The following is a 17,444-nucleotide window of genomic DNA, read 5'->3' on the forward strand; positions in this document are numbered from 1 at the left end:
GTATGTGATCTTGTGCAGAGGACATTTGAACTTGTGACTTTGAAACCTCATGAGCTACTGCGACATTGGTGTCTGCTGTCATGGGAACTACATCCCTGGTTTATTTTATTTTATTTTTAAAAAGCCTTTATTTTTATTTTTTCCTGTGAAATTTGGCCTAGGGCAAGAGAAGGAAGAAATCCTACAACTATTGGGAAGGAAGGATTCATCTCTGTTTAGGGGGAGGGAAGAGGGTTCTTTTCTTCCTGGCCTCGCTATCCCTTTTCACCCAGTCGTCTGGTCCTTCTTGTCATTTCTCTCCCCGCGACATCCCCCTCGCCCTTGCCCAGCTCTCCAGGGATGTTTGTCTGCGCGTGTGGGGTGTGTGTGTGATATTTGCCTCTGTGGGCGGGTTGGGTTGCAATCCTGCCGCATCCTAGCCGCCCTTTGCTCTCCCCGCGTACGTTTCTATGTATGTCTCCCACGTAGGAAAAGAGCCAGACCCCGGGGGGGGGGGGGGAGTCTGTCTGCCAGCCAAGTGCTGCTCCCTGGTGCTCAGAGGCTGCTCCATCTCCAACTCCTCTCTCTCTCTTTCTCTCTCTCATTCATTTTGCCGGCTAACATGAGAGATCATGGCCGCCTTCGGGCTCCTCAGCTATGAGCAGAGACCTCTCAAACGGTCCCGTTTGGGGCCGCCCGACGTCTATCCTCAAGACCCCAAGCAGAAGGAGGTAAGCCCGGGGCTTCGATCACTCCGTCCGCGCACACACCTGGTCCGGGGGAGAAGTTTGACCGGCGACCCCCTGAAAGGGGGAAGGGAAGGGAAGGGAAGGGAAGGGAAGGCAGGCTAAGGCGGGTTGCGGGGGGTGGGGGGGAGAGAAGGCGCCTGCCAGCCTCAGAGCGGAGCTCCTCGCAAGGCTGTTGCGGACCCTGAGAGATTTCGTAGCGTTGAGTTATGGATTGGGAGGGGGGGCGGTGATATGCTTGCGCGCCGGGCCCTGACGTACTCCGGGGTTGTGTAGTAGAAACCCGCCCCCTCCTCTTCGTCTCTTCTAGGTGCACTTCCTCCCTCCCTCCCTCCCCAAACTTTTTGAAAGACATCAGCTAGAAAAGAAAAGGGCGCTTCCCCTCCTCCGCAACCCTGACTTGCCTTTTTGCGCATCTAAATGAAGCCCCGGGCTAGTCTTAAACCCCGGGTGACGGAGGCCATCCCACTCCCAGCAGGTGGAAACAGCTTCTATTCCCTCTCCTCTCCCCTTCCCGAGCTTTCCTTAAACGGTCCTTTTTCTGGCAGACGTTGCCAATGGACCAGTGACTTGACATTTGATCAGATGGGAGTGAAGCTGCTTCTCTTAGTCACCCCAAATCAGATGACTTTCAAAACAGTGGCACTTGGCATGTATTGTTCTAGCTAGTGGCACTGGGTTGTAACCATGACGTTATGGCACTGTGTAATTAACAGATAATTGCTGGGGGGTTGGGGGGGAAGGAAGGTTGTTATAATGCTCAGTACAATTTATCAAGGGATTCCTTCACCTGCTACTCAGTTGCCACTAATTTCTGTCCTCTGTAGGTTAAAGTTGCAAGTTACTAAGAAACTGATATTAAGGGTTTCTTTAACTGTATTACAACCTTTATGGGGGAGGCCTTAGCAGTTTGGCTGTAATGTTGGCGGACCGTTTCTTGCTTGGCTATGACCATTCCCATTGAAAGACTGTCTTTGGCCCACAGTTAAACATAGTGAACAGTTTGCACTGGCAGTCTTCATGCATGCTAAACCATAAGAAGCAACCCCCAAGTATGTCTTAGCCTGATGGCTTGGTTAGTTCAACATGCTCCAACATGTTTTGGTTGGTTACTTAATCATAGTTTACACTTTGTAGTGTTGGGTGAATTCAGGTAAAATCTGTTTTAAATCTGCTTTTTAGAAAGGGGTCCTATACTAGAACTTTGTGCTATTGGAGCAATTCTTATTTTGTGTAGTTTGAAAGTCTTATAATTCCTGTTGGAAATAATTGTTACAGTAAATGTATATATATGTGGTAATATAAAGACTTTTTTTTTAGTGCCTTCAGATCAGAGTTGACTCTTGGTGCCTTACAGATTAAGGGTCGCCAACCTTTTTATTATTTTTTATTTATTTATTTGATTTGTCAATTGCTTACAAGATAATAGGTATAGGTATATACATAGTTATGAATACATGAAATGGGTACATATAAGAAAAACAGAAGAAACAATAGGACAGGGATGGTAGGCACGTTGGTGCGCTTATGCACGCCCGCTACAGACCTCTTAGGAAAGGGGTGAGGTCAGTAGTAGACAGTCTAAGGTTAAAGTTTTTGGGGTTTGGCGAAGAAACTACAGAGTCGGGTAGAGTATTCCAGACATTGACCACTCTGTTGCTGAAGTCGTATTTCCTGCAATCAAGCTTGGTGCGGTTAACCTTGAGTTTGTATCTGTTGTGTGCTCTTGTGTTGTTATGGTTGAAGCTGAAGTATTCATTGACAGGTAGGACATTGCAATGTATGATTTTATATACCATGCTTAAATCAGACCGAAGACGGCGTAATTCAAGGTTTTCTAGTTCTAGAATTTCAAGTCTGGTGGTATATAAGGTATTCTACAACGAGTAGAGGAGTGGAGAACTCTTCTTGTGAAATATTTCTGGACTTTCTCAATTGTGCTAATATCAGATACGTAATGTGGATTCCAGACTGATGAGCTGTATTCGAGTATTGGTCTAGCAAATGTTTTGTATGCTCTAGTTAGTAGTGTGATATTACCAGAGAAAAAGCTACGTAGGGTTAGGTTAACAACTCTTAATGTCTTTTTGGCTATGTAGTTACAGTGGGCTCTAGCACTTAGATCATTAGAGATGAGTATTCCAAGGTCCTTTACAGAGCTTGGATCATCAACAAGATCTTGACTATTCAGCTTGTATTTTATTTTCTGTTTTTTTTTGCCAATATGTAAGACAGAGCATTTATTTGTTGAGATTTGAAGTTGCCATTTGTTTGACCATTCTGATACATAGTCAAGATCTTTTTGAAGGGTAGCAGTATTGTCTGTGGTATTGAACAGCTTTAGATCATCAGCGAAAAGAACGCAGTTGCTCTTAATATGATCACAGAGGTCATTTATGTAGAGTATGAAGAGAGTTGGTCCTAGAACACTGCCTTGGGGGACACCACTATTGACAGGTACAGAATTTGATAGGACACTCCCAATTTTGACCATTTGTTGTTTGTTTGACAGGAATGCTTCTATCCAGTTATGCAGGTGTCCAGAGATACCATAAGATTTTAGCTTTAGGAGTAGTTTGTCATGTACCACTGAATCAAAGTCTTTACAGAAGTCTATGTAGATCGCGACTATTGCTTTACCCTGATTGGGTTGTGTAGTCCATATGTTTTTGCAGTGTAAGAGTTGCAGATTACAGGATAGTTTTTTTCCTGAAACCAAATTGTTTATTGGAGAGTAGGTTGTTTGTCTCTAAGTGGAGGATAATGGATTGGTTAATCCTTTTGGAACTCGGGGACCACCAAACTCATAATTTTAAATCCCAGGGACCATTAACTGGTTCTGTGGGCATGGCCTAATTTGTGGCATGATGGTCATGTGACTGGCTGGGCATGGCTTGTATGTAAATATTATAAATATTTATATAAATATTGAATTTTTTATAAAAAAGAGCAACTTTTACCCAAAATCAGGCAAAGCAGGCAGGCAGATTGAGTTGCTCACAGATTCATTCAGAGATCTATCTATCTGCCATTGGCTAGCTCAGTATGTCACATAAAATTTGCTTGCTGTGAATCTGTACTGAATAATAGAACCTTCAGTCCTAAGGGTAGGTCGGCTGTGCTTAAAAGCAGAGCCGAAGATCTAAAGATTAGCTAGAAAGCAAGAAATCCAACCATTTCCTGCTTTCTAGCTAATCTAAATCTCCCTGCACAGAACATTCCCGCGGGCCATGTGGATAGCGCAGCCTTGTGTTTCTGCACAGCCTGGATTAATTGCTTTGGGGGGAGGGTGCTCTGGGTGTGAGATTTCTCTGTGGCCCACCAAAATTTTGGCCCACTGGTTGGCGACTGCTGTTACAGATAACAAATAATCAGAATTGGAAGAGACCTTATAGGTCATCTAGTCCAAACCCCCGTCCAAGTGGGGGAACCTACACCATTTCTGACAAGTGGCAGTCCAATCTCTTCTTGAAGGTCTCAACTGAGTCCCACAACTTCTGAGGGCAAGCTGTTCCATTTGTTGATTTTTCTCACTGTCAGAAAGTTTCTCCTTATTTCCAGATTGAATCTCTCCTTGTTCAGTTTCCATCCATTATTCCTTGTCTGGCCTACAGGCGCTTTAGAAAATAGCTTGACCCCTCCCTCTCTGTGGCAGCCCTTCAAATATTGGAAGACCGCTATTATGTCTCCCCTGGTCCTTCTCTTCAATAGACTAGCCAAGCCCAGTTCCTGTAACCGTTCTTCATACTTTTTCTAGAGTTTCAACATCTTTTTTATAATGTGGTGACCAAAACTGGATGCAGTACTCTAGGTGTGGTCTTACTAAGGCTTTATAAGGTGGTATTAGTACTTCCCTTGAACTTGATTGTATCCCTCTGTTAATGCAGTTTAGGATTGCATTAGTTTTTTTGGCTGCTGCTGCACACTGCTGGCTCATATTTAGCTGGTTGTCCACTAAGACTTCAAGATCCCTCTCACAGTTACTGCTATTGAGCCTGATTTCACCCAGTCTATATGGGTACATTTGGTTTTTCTTGCTTAAGTGTAGGACTTTACTTTTCTCTACATTGAATTTCATTTTTACGGCCCAGTGTTCTAGTCTGTCAAGTTCCATCTGGCAAGATGTCTGCCTGGAAAGTCCCTGCAATTTCCTTGGCAGGGTTTTAATAAGTGGTTTGCCATTGCTTCTTCCTAGGATTGAGACATAGTAACTGGTTTAAGGTCACCCAGCTGGCTTAATGCCTAATATGGGACTCATAGTTTCCTGTTTTCTGGCATGATGTCTTAACCAATAAACCAAGCTGGCTCTCATTATAGAGAGCACACGATGAAAGAGAGCAATAAAATGAGTCTCTGTGATGCAGTGGTTAGAGTGTAGTACTGCAAGCTACTTCTGGTGCAGCCAGCTCTGTACAATTTGGCAGTTCAAATCCCACCAAGCTCAAGGTTGACTCAGCCTTTCATCCTTCTGAGGTGGGTAAAATGAGGGCCCAAATTGTTGGGTGCAATATGTTGACTCTGTAAACTGCTTAGAGAGGGCTGTAAAGCAGTATAAAGTGGTATATAAGTCTAAGTGCTATTGCTATTTGGATAAAATGAAAAAAAAATATGTTCCACATAATATGTTGGAAATAAGTTAAGAATTGGATCTAGAGAAGTTATTCCAAAGGTAAAGGAAAAAGTGAAGAACTCTAGACACAAGCTGATTTAAAAATTGGATATACAATGTATTTATCTTTACAGTGATGTTGATATTATGCTATGGTAAACTACATTTCCTTTTATACTTTTTATTGATTACTTTAATTGCAGTAGTAAGTACAAACTAAACTCACAGAGAAGAGGACAAACAGAAAGAATAAAAAGTGCAAAGAAAGAAAAAAGCAAAAGAAGAAAGTAAGATAAAGAAAAGAAATATATAAAGTTATATATTTATCACAAGTATAAACAAACTTAATAACGCTTTACTCTTTTAAGGTTACAAATATGTCTTCTTTCTATAAACCACTCCTTTTCTATTTACAAATCCATAGATCATAAATATTTTGATCCTGGTTTCAGCAAAAAGTCCACAAAAGGTTACCAGAGCTTCAAACAGACACAACTTATTTTGATTTCTGTCAAACAAACTAACTGTATATACCTTTCTTCTGACAATCTTAACCTTAAATTCATTCATATAGTGTCATAGGATTTGGCCTTTCTTTGATTTTTATTTTTCCCATCTCAATGGCTTCTTTGGAGCTTTAGCAAACCTCTTTTGTAAGTACAGTAAAAAGTAATCATCCAGGTTATACTCTTGGTTTATTATAACATAATATTAATTATTATTAAAGGATGGAAGGCCTTTGAATGTTAAAATTTCAACCAAAATCTTTTGTATATCCAGTAGAAAATCTTTATCCAAATCATTCTCTTGGCTTGTCATTTGTTCTTCTGTTCCAAGCTGCCTTCTTTGTCTTACAACCCACTTTTTTTGTTTATCTAATTTTTCTGGTTCTAATATTTCTACATCAGGCAAAAATTGTTTCATATCTGTTATTACTTCATTAACATTTTTGGACCTAGTTTATAGAAACAGACGTCATTCTGACATCATAGCGACTAATTTCTGGATTAATTCTTTAAAAATCTCCTGGAATATTTTCAGTGTTTTAATGTTGTTTTGTAAATACCATACTAATCAGAAACCAGAGGCTAGTTTATACTTTTAATCCCCTTTCCTTTTTTTGTTTGGAATTTTTAATTCCCTCTGTATCCAGTTTCTGAAATCATAAAATCTCAAATCTTTCTTACCATTTAAGATAGATAAAACAATTTTCAAAAAACTGTTTATTTTATATACTTATTTCAAATTATAGTAAAAGTTTCAATATTCCAAATTCGTTTGGATTCTTAATTCATTTATAACTTTCTTGAATCAAAGTCTTATGTATTTAACTTTTTATCCTTTATTTCCAATTCTTTAAAAATTCTAAACTTATAGTTAATTTTTCTTTGGTTTATGAATGGAAGTAAACTCAGTCATGGGGCAGCTTTTCAACTCACCATTTTGAAAATCTCTAATACTATTAAGATAGTTAAATAGGCAACTGTTTAGAAAGTGAGATTGATGAACAGAGTCTCTAAGGGCCATGATGCAGTTGTAAGCATGATGGCTGGTCCCTTCATCTGTGTCATGCCCCTGTCAGAATTCGATTCCGAGGGGGAGGCTGAACAGCTGACACGGAGTGGGAGTGTGGCTCCATTGGCTGAGGAAGAAACTGGGGAAAGACACAGTCCAGCTGGGCAGAGCTAGGGAGGTAGAGCAAGGGAGAGGGAATTCGGAGGAAGACCCAAGCCCATCCCCTCTTCATCCTAGGCCACGCAGGGAGGAATGGAGAAGGGAGCAACAAGAGTTGTGTGGCTTACAGGGGAGGAAAGGGCCCTGATTCCCTTCATTAGCTGGGAACAGTGTTTAAAAGGGAAGCTGCACATAGCAAAGTTGTTGGGAGCAAATCGTGAATTATCTGGTATCATTGAGGCTTGTCTGAGTTTTTGGCATCTTGCCAACTGTGTATGTTTTACTGGGCTTTCAAGTCTGCAATTCCTTCTCCTGCCCTGTCAAGTTAATTACTGCAACATGGTTTGTGTGGATTTTTATTTACAGTTTATAAGTACCTTGTTTTTTGACTGAATTTCCTCCACTTAAAGACTGTTCTTGGGAGAGTTTTTTCTTCAGCTGAGGTAACCTGGACATTAGGGGCAAAGTTGGAGGTATTAAAGGCATGTTCCTTGCTTATTTGACTGTGTTGCCTTTGTGCCATGCCCCGGGTCATCACAATCTGATACTCAAACTGCTGACCTATAATCTTTTCATAAGGAGCAACTGTCTGGAGCATATGTAATTAATTTCTTGTCCTTTCCTTATCCAGAGTGGTTCTGAAGAATTGGTTTATCACCAGGCCTTCACTCTTTGCTACAGCCATTGTCTTCACTCTTTCAGAGATGTGCTTAGTTCCATGCCTCTCCCAGAAATCAGTATTAATTGAATCTATTATTGATACAGTCAATAGTGTTTCCTGACCCGGGCAGGAGTGTGTGTGTGTGGGTGTGTGGGTGTGTGGGTGTGTGGGTGTGTGGTTGAAGAACATAATCTCTATGGTTTCTTCAAACCTCTGTATTCTGAGATTTTAATACATATGCCAATAGTACTTAGACATATACCACTTTACAGTGCTTTATAGTCTTTTCCAAGCAGTTTACAGAATCAGCATATTTCCCCCAACAAATCTGGGTCTTCATTTTACCGATCTCGGAAGGATGGAAGGCCTTAAGCCAGTGAGCTGCTGGCAACTGGTAGTCAGCAGAAGTAGCCTGCAGTGCTGCATTCTAGCCACTGTGCCACCTGGGTTCTTGACATTATCCACTGGATATAATTTTGAAGGAACAATTTCTTTTTTAGTTAAAACTTTTTGTAAAGTAAAAATTTCAAATCTTTTTAAAATGACGTTTGTTAGTAATTTCCATTTCTGGTGATCCACAGAAAATGTATAAAAAATTTAATGTGTGGATTTAGTGGTATGTGGACCTTTGGAATGCAGAGGAGGTGCCACAACCAGGGAAATGGTTGAATAAGAGGCAGTTTAGCTAAAAAGGAATGTGGTGATAGCAAAAGTCTCAGAAGGGACCCTTTATTTTCCTGAACGGTAAAGGTGACAGAGAAAGAGATGTACAGTACTTTCAAACTTGCAATATTATGTTAATGTAATCTTACAAAAAAGTAAGTTTAATAGTTGATCAGGGCCTGCTTTCTGTCTGGACTACTTCATAAGTCTGATTGTGGGATTCTTATGACTTTTTACTTCTGGGGTTAGGAAAATTTCATCTTTGTCTTAGTACTGGCTAAAAAAGACTGGAAAATAGTGTGGGCTATAGAGAAATCTTGATGCTATTTTATAGTTTTAGTTTTACAAAACACTTTAGAATTATATTACTGAATATGTTTATTTATCTCCCCAGACTTTCTATTATTAAAAATACCCATATGGAATGTGAAAAAAAGGTTTTTTTACTTTATTTTTCAGATTTTAATAACTTTGTCTCATGTAGAGAAAAATGGACTGTTATCACAGTTAACACATACCAATTTACAGAACAATAATTTTGTGTACTATGTAATATGTCATCTGATATGTCATCTGATCAGTATATTGTTTACTGCCATTTTAAAAACTTAGGAATTGTTCTGTGGGTATATCTTATATTGATATTTGTACTGCTGTGGTCTGCATTGTAATGAATCTCTTATCCTTTAATTTGGTGTGTGTGTGTGTGTCTACACACACACATGTATCTTTAATTTGATGTATACATATACACATACACTAGTGGTATATGTATTTAGAGTATTATATTTTCATACCATCTACTTAACATTTCAGAATGTTTTAAAGAATACAACTTACAATCTTTGGTATGGAAATATGTTTCATGTTTTGATTATAAAAAACTGTTATGCTAAAGTAATAATCTTTGACCTAGCATCTCTCTTTGTAGAGATTTCAATTCAGCTGCAGTTTTATGGGCTTGAATTCCCTTGGCTCCTATTTAATCCACTTTCTATATATATTGATGATGTAAATATAAATTTCCAGAATTCCAAATTAATCTGATTTGTTCATCGCAAACAAATTTAAGATATAATGTGATTTGTTAGGTTTGGCTTAGATTGTCAAGTAAATTTAGCCATTGTGGTTTATTAAGCAATGACTCTAGTTTAATGTGATGCTTAAGCCTAGCCAATAGTCATGTATTCAGCAAAGTGTGATTAAATAAAGTAATGGTCTAGATTCATGCATTCCACAATCCAAAATGGAACAAAGCACATTATGGCTTAATAGGTTGTCTGGATCCATCCAATATATACACATTTAATAATCAACATATCTAAAATAATTGCTTTTGTTCCTTGAGCATACACTGTATATACAACCTATCCGATGGCCTTTTCTAATATGCTGAACTGATGTGTTGTTTGTATTTGTTTTGGTCTACTTTCCAGCCAATAGATTGATACATAGCAATAAATAAAATTACATATATAGTTGTGCAATACTGTACAATTAAAACATTAAGAGTTAATATAGTTTTAATAGGGACAGTTCTTCATTCAATATATGCACATTAGACTGACCTTGCCCACTTTTTCTTTTTCTTTCTTTTTTTGCATAAAAATATGCCATTAAAATAGTACTGAAATAAACTGCAATTGTAAAAGCTTCCCTGAAGAATTTTTTAGCCATAATGTAAAAGGGTCCAATTCTTCAATTTGCTGTATTGCTTGAAATTGATTTTGGTTTCTTGAAAAGATTGTATATGCTTAATGTGATCTTTACTTACTAGGGTGGTCCTTAAACTTGGGACAAAGTTTTAACATTGGAGCTAATGGGGAACAACTTGGACAAAACTTTACTTATCAAAGACAGGACAGCTGGATCCAGCCTGTCCTTTTATGATTCAAAAACTTTCACAAACTCCCGGACAATTTTATCAGGTCAACTTCACCAACAAAGTTTTGTTCAAAAAGGAAAAAACACATTGCTACCTAAATGGCAATCTTGGAGTTGTCACATGAAGTGGGAATAGGAGAGCTGTCATAGTGAGAAAGGAATGTCATCCTTATAAAGATTACCAACCTGCTTTATCTCTCTAGAGATGTGGAATGAATAGATCTTTATAAGCATTTGATGATTTGTAGCCTTAGGCTAAATAGACATGTGTGAACAGATTTCTAGATAAATTCTAGTCTGCTGACTGCCCAGGAGGGAGGGAGCTGTTTTGGGGTCATTGTATTTGACCCTCCAAGTGAGTATAGTAGTCATTGTGTAATTCTGTAATTATGTATAATTAAGATTAGTGAAACCATTTTAGACCTTATTGTATACTTTTTAGTATGTTATCTGAAAGTTCCTGTGAATATTTATGAATATGATGAAATTATACTGAGGAAGTATTTGGACATAAGCCACAAAGAAAAAGTCAGATCAATGCATCCCAGCAAATGTAAAAATTCTTACACAATGTCTATATTAATTTAATGGTGGATAATTCTGACTTTCATCCAATAGATATAGATATACTATCAACTCTGAATTGAACCTGACCAAAGCCATTTTCTGGCTGATACCTTTCTAGCTGATATACCTTTAAAGGAGAATATTTGTTGCTCAGGGTTAAAATGAGAGGTCCTTGGTGCTCTCTGAGCTTGGCTGTTTTCTTGTAGACATTTCATTATACAAACTAGGTAACATACTTAGTACTGGTTAATAGCACTTAGTCAATAGCACTGATGATGTTACCAATTTTAAGTATCCCAAGTTTTAGTTAGACAAAATGGCTTTATGTAGCTCCATACAATCATCAGGTAAAATAGTCATAATATAAAGCATAAATATTATGGGCTATACTATTTCTCTTATCTCAGTCCTGTCTAGTCCATATAGAATATATCATCAAGCAGAAGTTCAATAGAATAGCTTTTTTCCAGTTTGTGATTTTGTGAGAAGACTGGCAACATTTGTGTATATTTCAGAATCTCTTTATCCCGCTAGCTTAATGCTGGGAGAATATGTCCCCCCTCCCCTCTACTATAGAATTCTTGGGTTCACCTTTGTGGTTTTTAAAATTAACATTATGAGCAATTGGTTCTTTAATTTAGAATTCATAGGTTTAGAGTATTCTATTTTTCAATATTATATAAACATTTAGAAACAATATAACTGGTCCCGTGCTCTTTCTTTCTTGAATGTAATACTTAATTTTCTGGTATTATTAGAACTGAATGAGTTTGGATTTGATATAATTACTGATTACTGATCAAAACAAAATAAATTGAATTTACTGAACTTGTTGATATCCACATCGGGATTCAAACCAAGAAATCTTAATAATGTGATGCTCAGGATTCCTCACAGAGCAATGATATTGCAATATATGGGAATCTTTCTGACAATCAAAGCATCTCCTGAAAATATTAGTTTGTGAACATTGATTTGAAAGAACCCCTTGGAGATTTGAAATTTCTATTTCTATTTGAAATAGAAAAGATAATTTAGATAATACAAAATTCAAGAAGTGTGGAAAGGTTGCTGTTGCAAAATTATGTGTGGAACTCATTGTCTCCTTTGAGTAATTCTAATTTTTCTGCTCCCCCCCTCCAAACAATGTGGTACACTAAATGAGTATGTGCAAAACTATAAAAAAATAACTTTTTTTCTTTGAAAGAATTGGATGTGAGGCTAAGCAGTGTTTGTAGTGAATAAATCCAATAGATTTTCTCAAGGCTTTTTCAAAATAAACATGCATTTGTTGTTTGGCATATGTAGAATGTCAGGGAATTACAATTCAGGTTTGCTTTAATTATCTGCCAATAATTTCCAAGTAAAAACTTGAAAGAGAAAAAAAATTCTTCTTTTGTATAAAAACATGTTGTGATTAGGCTATTCAGGCCATTTGTGCAGTTGTGCACTGAACAGTGATTACTCTCTGAAATTGTTGTGTAATTCTGTCTCTCAAGACTGTACCGAAATGACATAAATTGAACGGAATAAAGACAATTCAGAAAAAGTAAATTTTGGGATAAAACACTGTACGTTTTTTACAAGGCTGATTTTTTAAAAAAATATAAAAAGCAACAATTGAAAATTACTAATGGAATCTCAAGCAACAATGGTCTTAAATGCTTTGCGGATTCTGTATATTGTTGTATACCATTGTAACCCTACAGATTGCATCCTAAACTAGAAACAATTTATTAGAATATGTGATTGTGCTGTCTTGCACACGTAGTTTAAATGCAGATTATGAATTTCTCCAGATTTGAGTGAGGATTTGATTGATTATGTAAAATTAGTGGTGTTGACTTTTAGCAATCACATAGATTTATAAAAGCGAAAATGAATCAGGGATTTTATTACCCTAACACATGGAACCACCTTTGAAACATTTTTTCCTTAGCAGATGTTAACTCATTTTGTTCAACCTTGGTCCTTTTTAACCATAATTTCCTTGTGAATGAATCTTAGTTTGTAGCTCTAGTGAAGAAGCAGAAGAAAGCAACTGAGGTATAAAAGAGGAGATTGTTCTCTACTTGGAAAGTATGGGTTCCTATATCATGGTAAAATAAATTTTGCTTCATTTTGTCATGTTGTCTTCTCTGAGTCCAACTACTATCATTTGTAGATTTTTGTTTATAGCTTAGGGCAGCCAATTGTGATTTAATGTGAGGAATAAACTAGGTCAGTATGTCATGTCTGAATCACTGCTGTTTTACAGCTGGTTTTAATTGCTGAATAATTCTAATAACCCCTAAAGCATCCAACAAGATCAACAAGATAGATTGCTGTTAAACCTTTAGGCATATAGAGTGGAAATATTGGGAGTTATAATCCCAATACTTCTGGATAATGAAGCTGGGCTCTCATGAAATATCAAAGAAGTGATGAGAATAGAAATCGGTGAGTATCATGTTCCATTAAGCAAGCCCAAGGATGCAGGAATTACAAGTAGTCCTGGGTTTACAAACACAAATGAACCCAACTTTTCTTTCACTAAGCTAGATAGTTGTTAAGTGAATTTTGTGCCATTTTATCAGACTTTTTGCCCCAGTTGTTAAGTAAATCATTGCAGTTGTTAAGTTAGTAATACAGTTGTTTAGTGCATCTGGCTTCTCCATTGACTTTGCTTATCAGAAGGTCACAAAAGATGATTGTCTGACCCTGAGATTCTGGAACCATTATAAATAAATGCCAATTGCCAATTGTCTGAATTTTTATCATGTAACTATGGGGATAATGCAATTATCAGTGTGAAAAACTGTCATAAATCACATTTTCCAGTGCTGTTGTAACTTTGGGTGGTCATTAAATGAAAATTTCAAATGGTCACTAAATGAGTAGTTATAAGTCAAGGTCTACCTGTAGATGATAAATAGTTGACAGAACTTTTGTTAGAGATGCCTATTCTGATAGAACATTTTTGTTACCACATCTTTTGTCTGCTGATCCTGATTGATATCTAAAATTTATCTGTGTGTCTATGGATAGTAAAAATTACTATTCCCAACAGACAACATCCAGTTCTTGGATAAAAATAAGATCTACGGTGAAAATCAATTGAATGCTTTGTGGTTGCCGTTCTTTGAAGCTGTTCATCAGGTTCATATTGTTCTGAATCAGGGACTGTGTTTGTTTGATACTGTTTGATAGGCAAACAGTGTGTGCTTTTTTGCTGCAAACATTAAGACTGGATGTCCATTTTTCTGGGAAGTGCTGGGATTACAAGCCTGAAGACTTTTTGTTCAAAAGTACCTCAGCTGGCTCAAAAAAATAAATAAATCCTTATATGCATTTTGAAATTTGACACAGGGATGTCAAACTGACAGCCCGCAGGCCAGATGCATCATGTATAGGTGCCCACCCCAGGTCCGTGAAGGGAAAAAACACCACAATATGTTGCATGACAGCAATGTGACATGGTGAGTTTGATACCCGTGTTGTACATAGTTGAACTTCATTTTTATTTTTCAATAAAACTATGACATTTGTTTATATAACATACATATTTTATAGCTTAGAGAATACATTGAAATGTAGCATTAATCTCTATCTTTTCTCCCTTAAATGGGCCTGATATATTGGACTGGGAAAAACATTATACTTTCTGATATGGGCTGTTTGATTCATTACTTCTCCACCTAGTAGCTAGGATATGCAAGATAGAAACTTAGGCAACATATACGATGGTGATTTATTGATTTGTAAATAGGAGTTAATTTCCAATGGAAAGATGATATGCTAGAGGCAGAAATATTTTAAATGCTAAGCTGTAACATTGTATGTAGTTTTCACTTTATAATTAATTTGCACATGATTGCTGTTAGAAGTTTCACAAGCATTTGTAGAAGCAAGGAAGAGGTCTTTTATCACTGAAAGATATAGTTACTAAGGAAATCTTCAAAATTACATCTGAATCTTTTAAATAGAAGTTCGGTTGGGTTACAATGATCACAGTTTCATCCGTACAGCTGTGCTATTGTTTAAACAGAAGGCTGGTTCATCTTCACTGTTGAAATGAATTAGCTTCAAAACTAATGGCAAAGATTTTGATCTCTTTTGAAATCCAGAGCGTTTTTGTTGCTAAATTTTATGAGAATGAAACAAAATAGTGCATTGTGTTAAGGCTGGCATGAGTCTTAACTAAATTAACTAGATTAACTCAAACTAGAAATCTAAATCTCTGTGGAAAATTCTCAGTCATACAGGTTATAGTTGTCTCCAAGGTACTTTTTTTCTTTTTCAAAAGGTAACTGCACTGTTTTTTCCTTGAGGAAGAAGAAAATGTTTCACTTCTCATCCCAGAAGTTTCATCAGTTCAGATGGTGGTGGGATGGAAGGATAGGTTCTGATAGAATGGAAGTGGGGTGGGGTGGGGAATTGAAAGATCGTATTACTTTGCAGCCATCTGGTCGTTAGCACTCTCTCTAAGAGCTATTGAGGTCACTTGGAGGTTTAGCTGTGTTTTCAGGGTCACCTGAATCACAACCGCAACCAATTACACCCTAGGAGGTCTAATGATTTTTTTCTGTAATGTAAAATGCTAACTGAAACAAGTAACAGAGTAAACCAAAATATTCAAACATAACAGCATGGTTTTTTTGTATTATTCATAAATCGTCTCATTCCTAAAGGCCAATCTGGATAAGATCTTTGATTATTTTTTTTCTCATTCATTCAATCAGATTCAATTCTTGAAGACTGCCTGGACAAGTTCCTGCATTTTTCTTTGCGAGATTTTTTTCGGAAGTGGTTTGCCACTGCTTCTTTCCTAGGACTGAGACAAAAACATTGGTTCAGGTTCACCCAGCTAGCTTCATGTCTAAAGTGTGACTAAGATCTCATGGTTCACTAAGTTTCTAGCTTGTTGCCTTAACTGCTACATCAGACTGGCTTTCCCGGGATATTGTTTTAGGATAAAACAAGTAGTAGAAATAGAAAAAATAATTACCTATATGTTTAAGAACCCAGTGTTTGTATCATTAATGTGTAAGATTGTCTAGACATGTTTCTTTTAAAGTATTTAGGTCAATTTGATAAGTGCCAAATTTTAATTACTTTTAGATAATATAAGAGAATTGTATAAAAATGTTTATAACAAAAAAACCATAAACAGATTTGCATTTGCAAAGAATGCATAAAATGTATACCTTATTCATAGCACAATAGAAATTTTAATTCCTTAATGAGAATCTGATCTCACGTAAATTTGGAACTTGCTGCAAAACTACGTTAACATTATACTTTATTTGTAGGATGAGCTAACTGCTGTAAATGTAAAACAAGGTTTCAGTAATCAGCCACCTTTCTCAGGAGATGAACACGGGTCTGCTAGAAATATTGTTATTAACCCATCAAAGGTATGTGTTTTTTTGTATGCTGTTTTACAATACCTTCTTTATTGATTTGGTAATGTGTGTCTTCATTTTTTAAAAACTTTTTAATCTATGTAACTTGAAAATTATGAATACATAGGTGAATGCATGCAGGGTCAAAGATGTGGATTTCCTAATGCTGAAATTCTCAATATGCCAATCAAGAATCTACTGTTACAAATGATTTTAATTGATATTTGAAAGAAGGAAAATGTCACAAATTTCAAATTTAACATTTGCCTTTTCTGGACAGGTTTTTTAACTGCAAATATGCTTTGATAATAAGTTTATTTTTATTATAGCCTAAGGGATATTTTAATGTTGAGTATCAATAACTTTTATATCCATAATATCTATACTTGAATGATAATGGGAGATCATTTTAGCTTATCAAGTTTTTGACTACTACAATAAAGAATTTAGAAGCTAATCTTATCAAGGTACTAGTTAAAGGACACTTGATCTCTTTAATCCAAGGCATTGTATATATTTAAGTTTTAGAAAATGCTTATTCTGTTTTCGTTTTCTTCTTTTATCAGATTGGTGCTTATTTTAGCAGCATATTAGCAGAGAAATTAAAACTTAATACATTCCAAGATATAGGAAAGAAGAAATTGCAAATAAATGCTAAAGACAATTACTGGCTAGTTACTGCTCGGTCCCAGAGTGCAATTCATACGTGGTTTGCGGATTTGGCAGGAAATAAACCTCTGACTTTCCTAGCAAAAAAGGTACTTGGATGACTTCTTCGCTATTTGGGAGAGAGGGAGGATTTCACGTGATTCTGATCTGAATCTAAAGTGCAATATTAACAAAATAAACAAGATGAAGGCAGCTTCCTGCAAAAGAAATTATGAGAGTTCCTGTTCCGTTTTTACCGCTAATGATCTGTATTGCTTTTTTTTCATCTCCCTTTCTTAAATTTTCTATTGCAGGGGTCTCCTACCTTGGCAACTTTAAGACTTGTGGACTTCAACTCTCAGAATTCTAGGAGTTGAAGTCCACAGGTCTTAAAAGTTGCCAAGGTTGGAGACCCCTGTTCTTTCTTATGACTGACCTGATGCTGAGCCTACTGAAAAGCATGCCAACCTAAATGATCTCTGAGGATTCATGCAAGTTTCTACAGCTGTTTGTGCAATGTATTACTTATGATCTTCTTGGTGGATGAAACAATTTTGTTCCTATTGCTATTGTGCAGCAGTAATGAGGCCAGTGAATGATACCTTAATAACTCCTTGCAAGTGATTTAA

General features: G+C 36.8%; 1 protein-coding gene across 3 annotated transcripts in view; it reads left to right on the forward strand.

Annotated features, from left to right (window-relative positions):
- Positions 1–442: 442 nt before the first annotated feature.
- MED12L (mediator complex subunit 12L) overlaps positions 443–17,444 on the forward strand; it is a 188,167-nt gene continuing 171,165 nt past the window's right edge. For all 3 annotated transcript variants that reach the window (XM_087933317.1, XM_087933318.1, XM_087933319.1), the window contains exons 1-3: positions 443–710; positions 16,075–16,179; positions 16,734–16,925. In XM_087933317.1, coding sequence (XP_087789443.1) covers positions 612–710; positions 16,075–16,179; positions 16,734–16,925 — 396 coding nt within the window. In that variant the 5' untranslated portion in view covers positions 443–611. The remainder of the gene's footprint in view (positions 711–16,074; positions 16,180–16,733; positions 16,926–17,444) is intronic.

This window comes from Pseudonaja textilis, chromosome 4 (genome assembly GCF_049901715.1).
Source record: "Pseudonaja textilis isolate UNSWEBS1 chromosome 4, rPseTex1.2, whole genome shotgun sequence".
Lineage (NCBI taxonomy): Eukaryota > Metazoa > Chordata > Lepidosauria > Squamata > Elapidae > Pseudonaja > Pseudonaja textilis.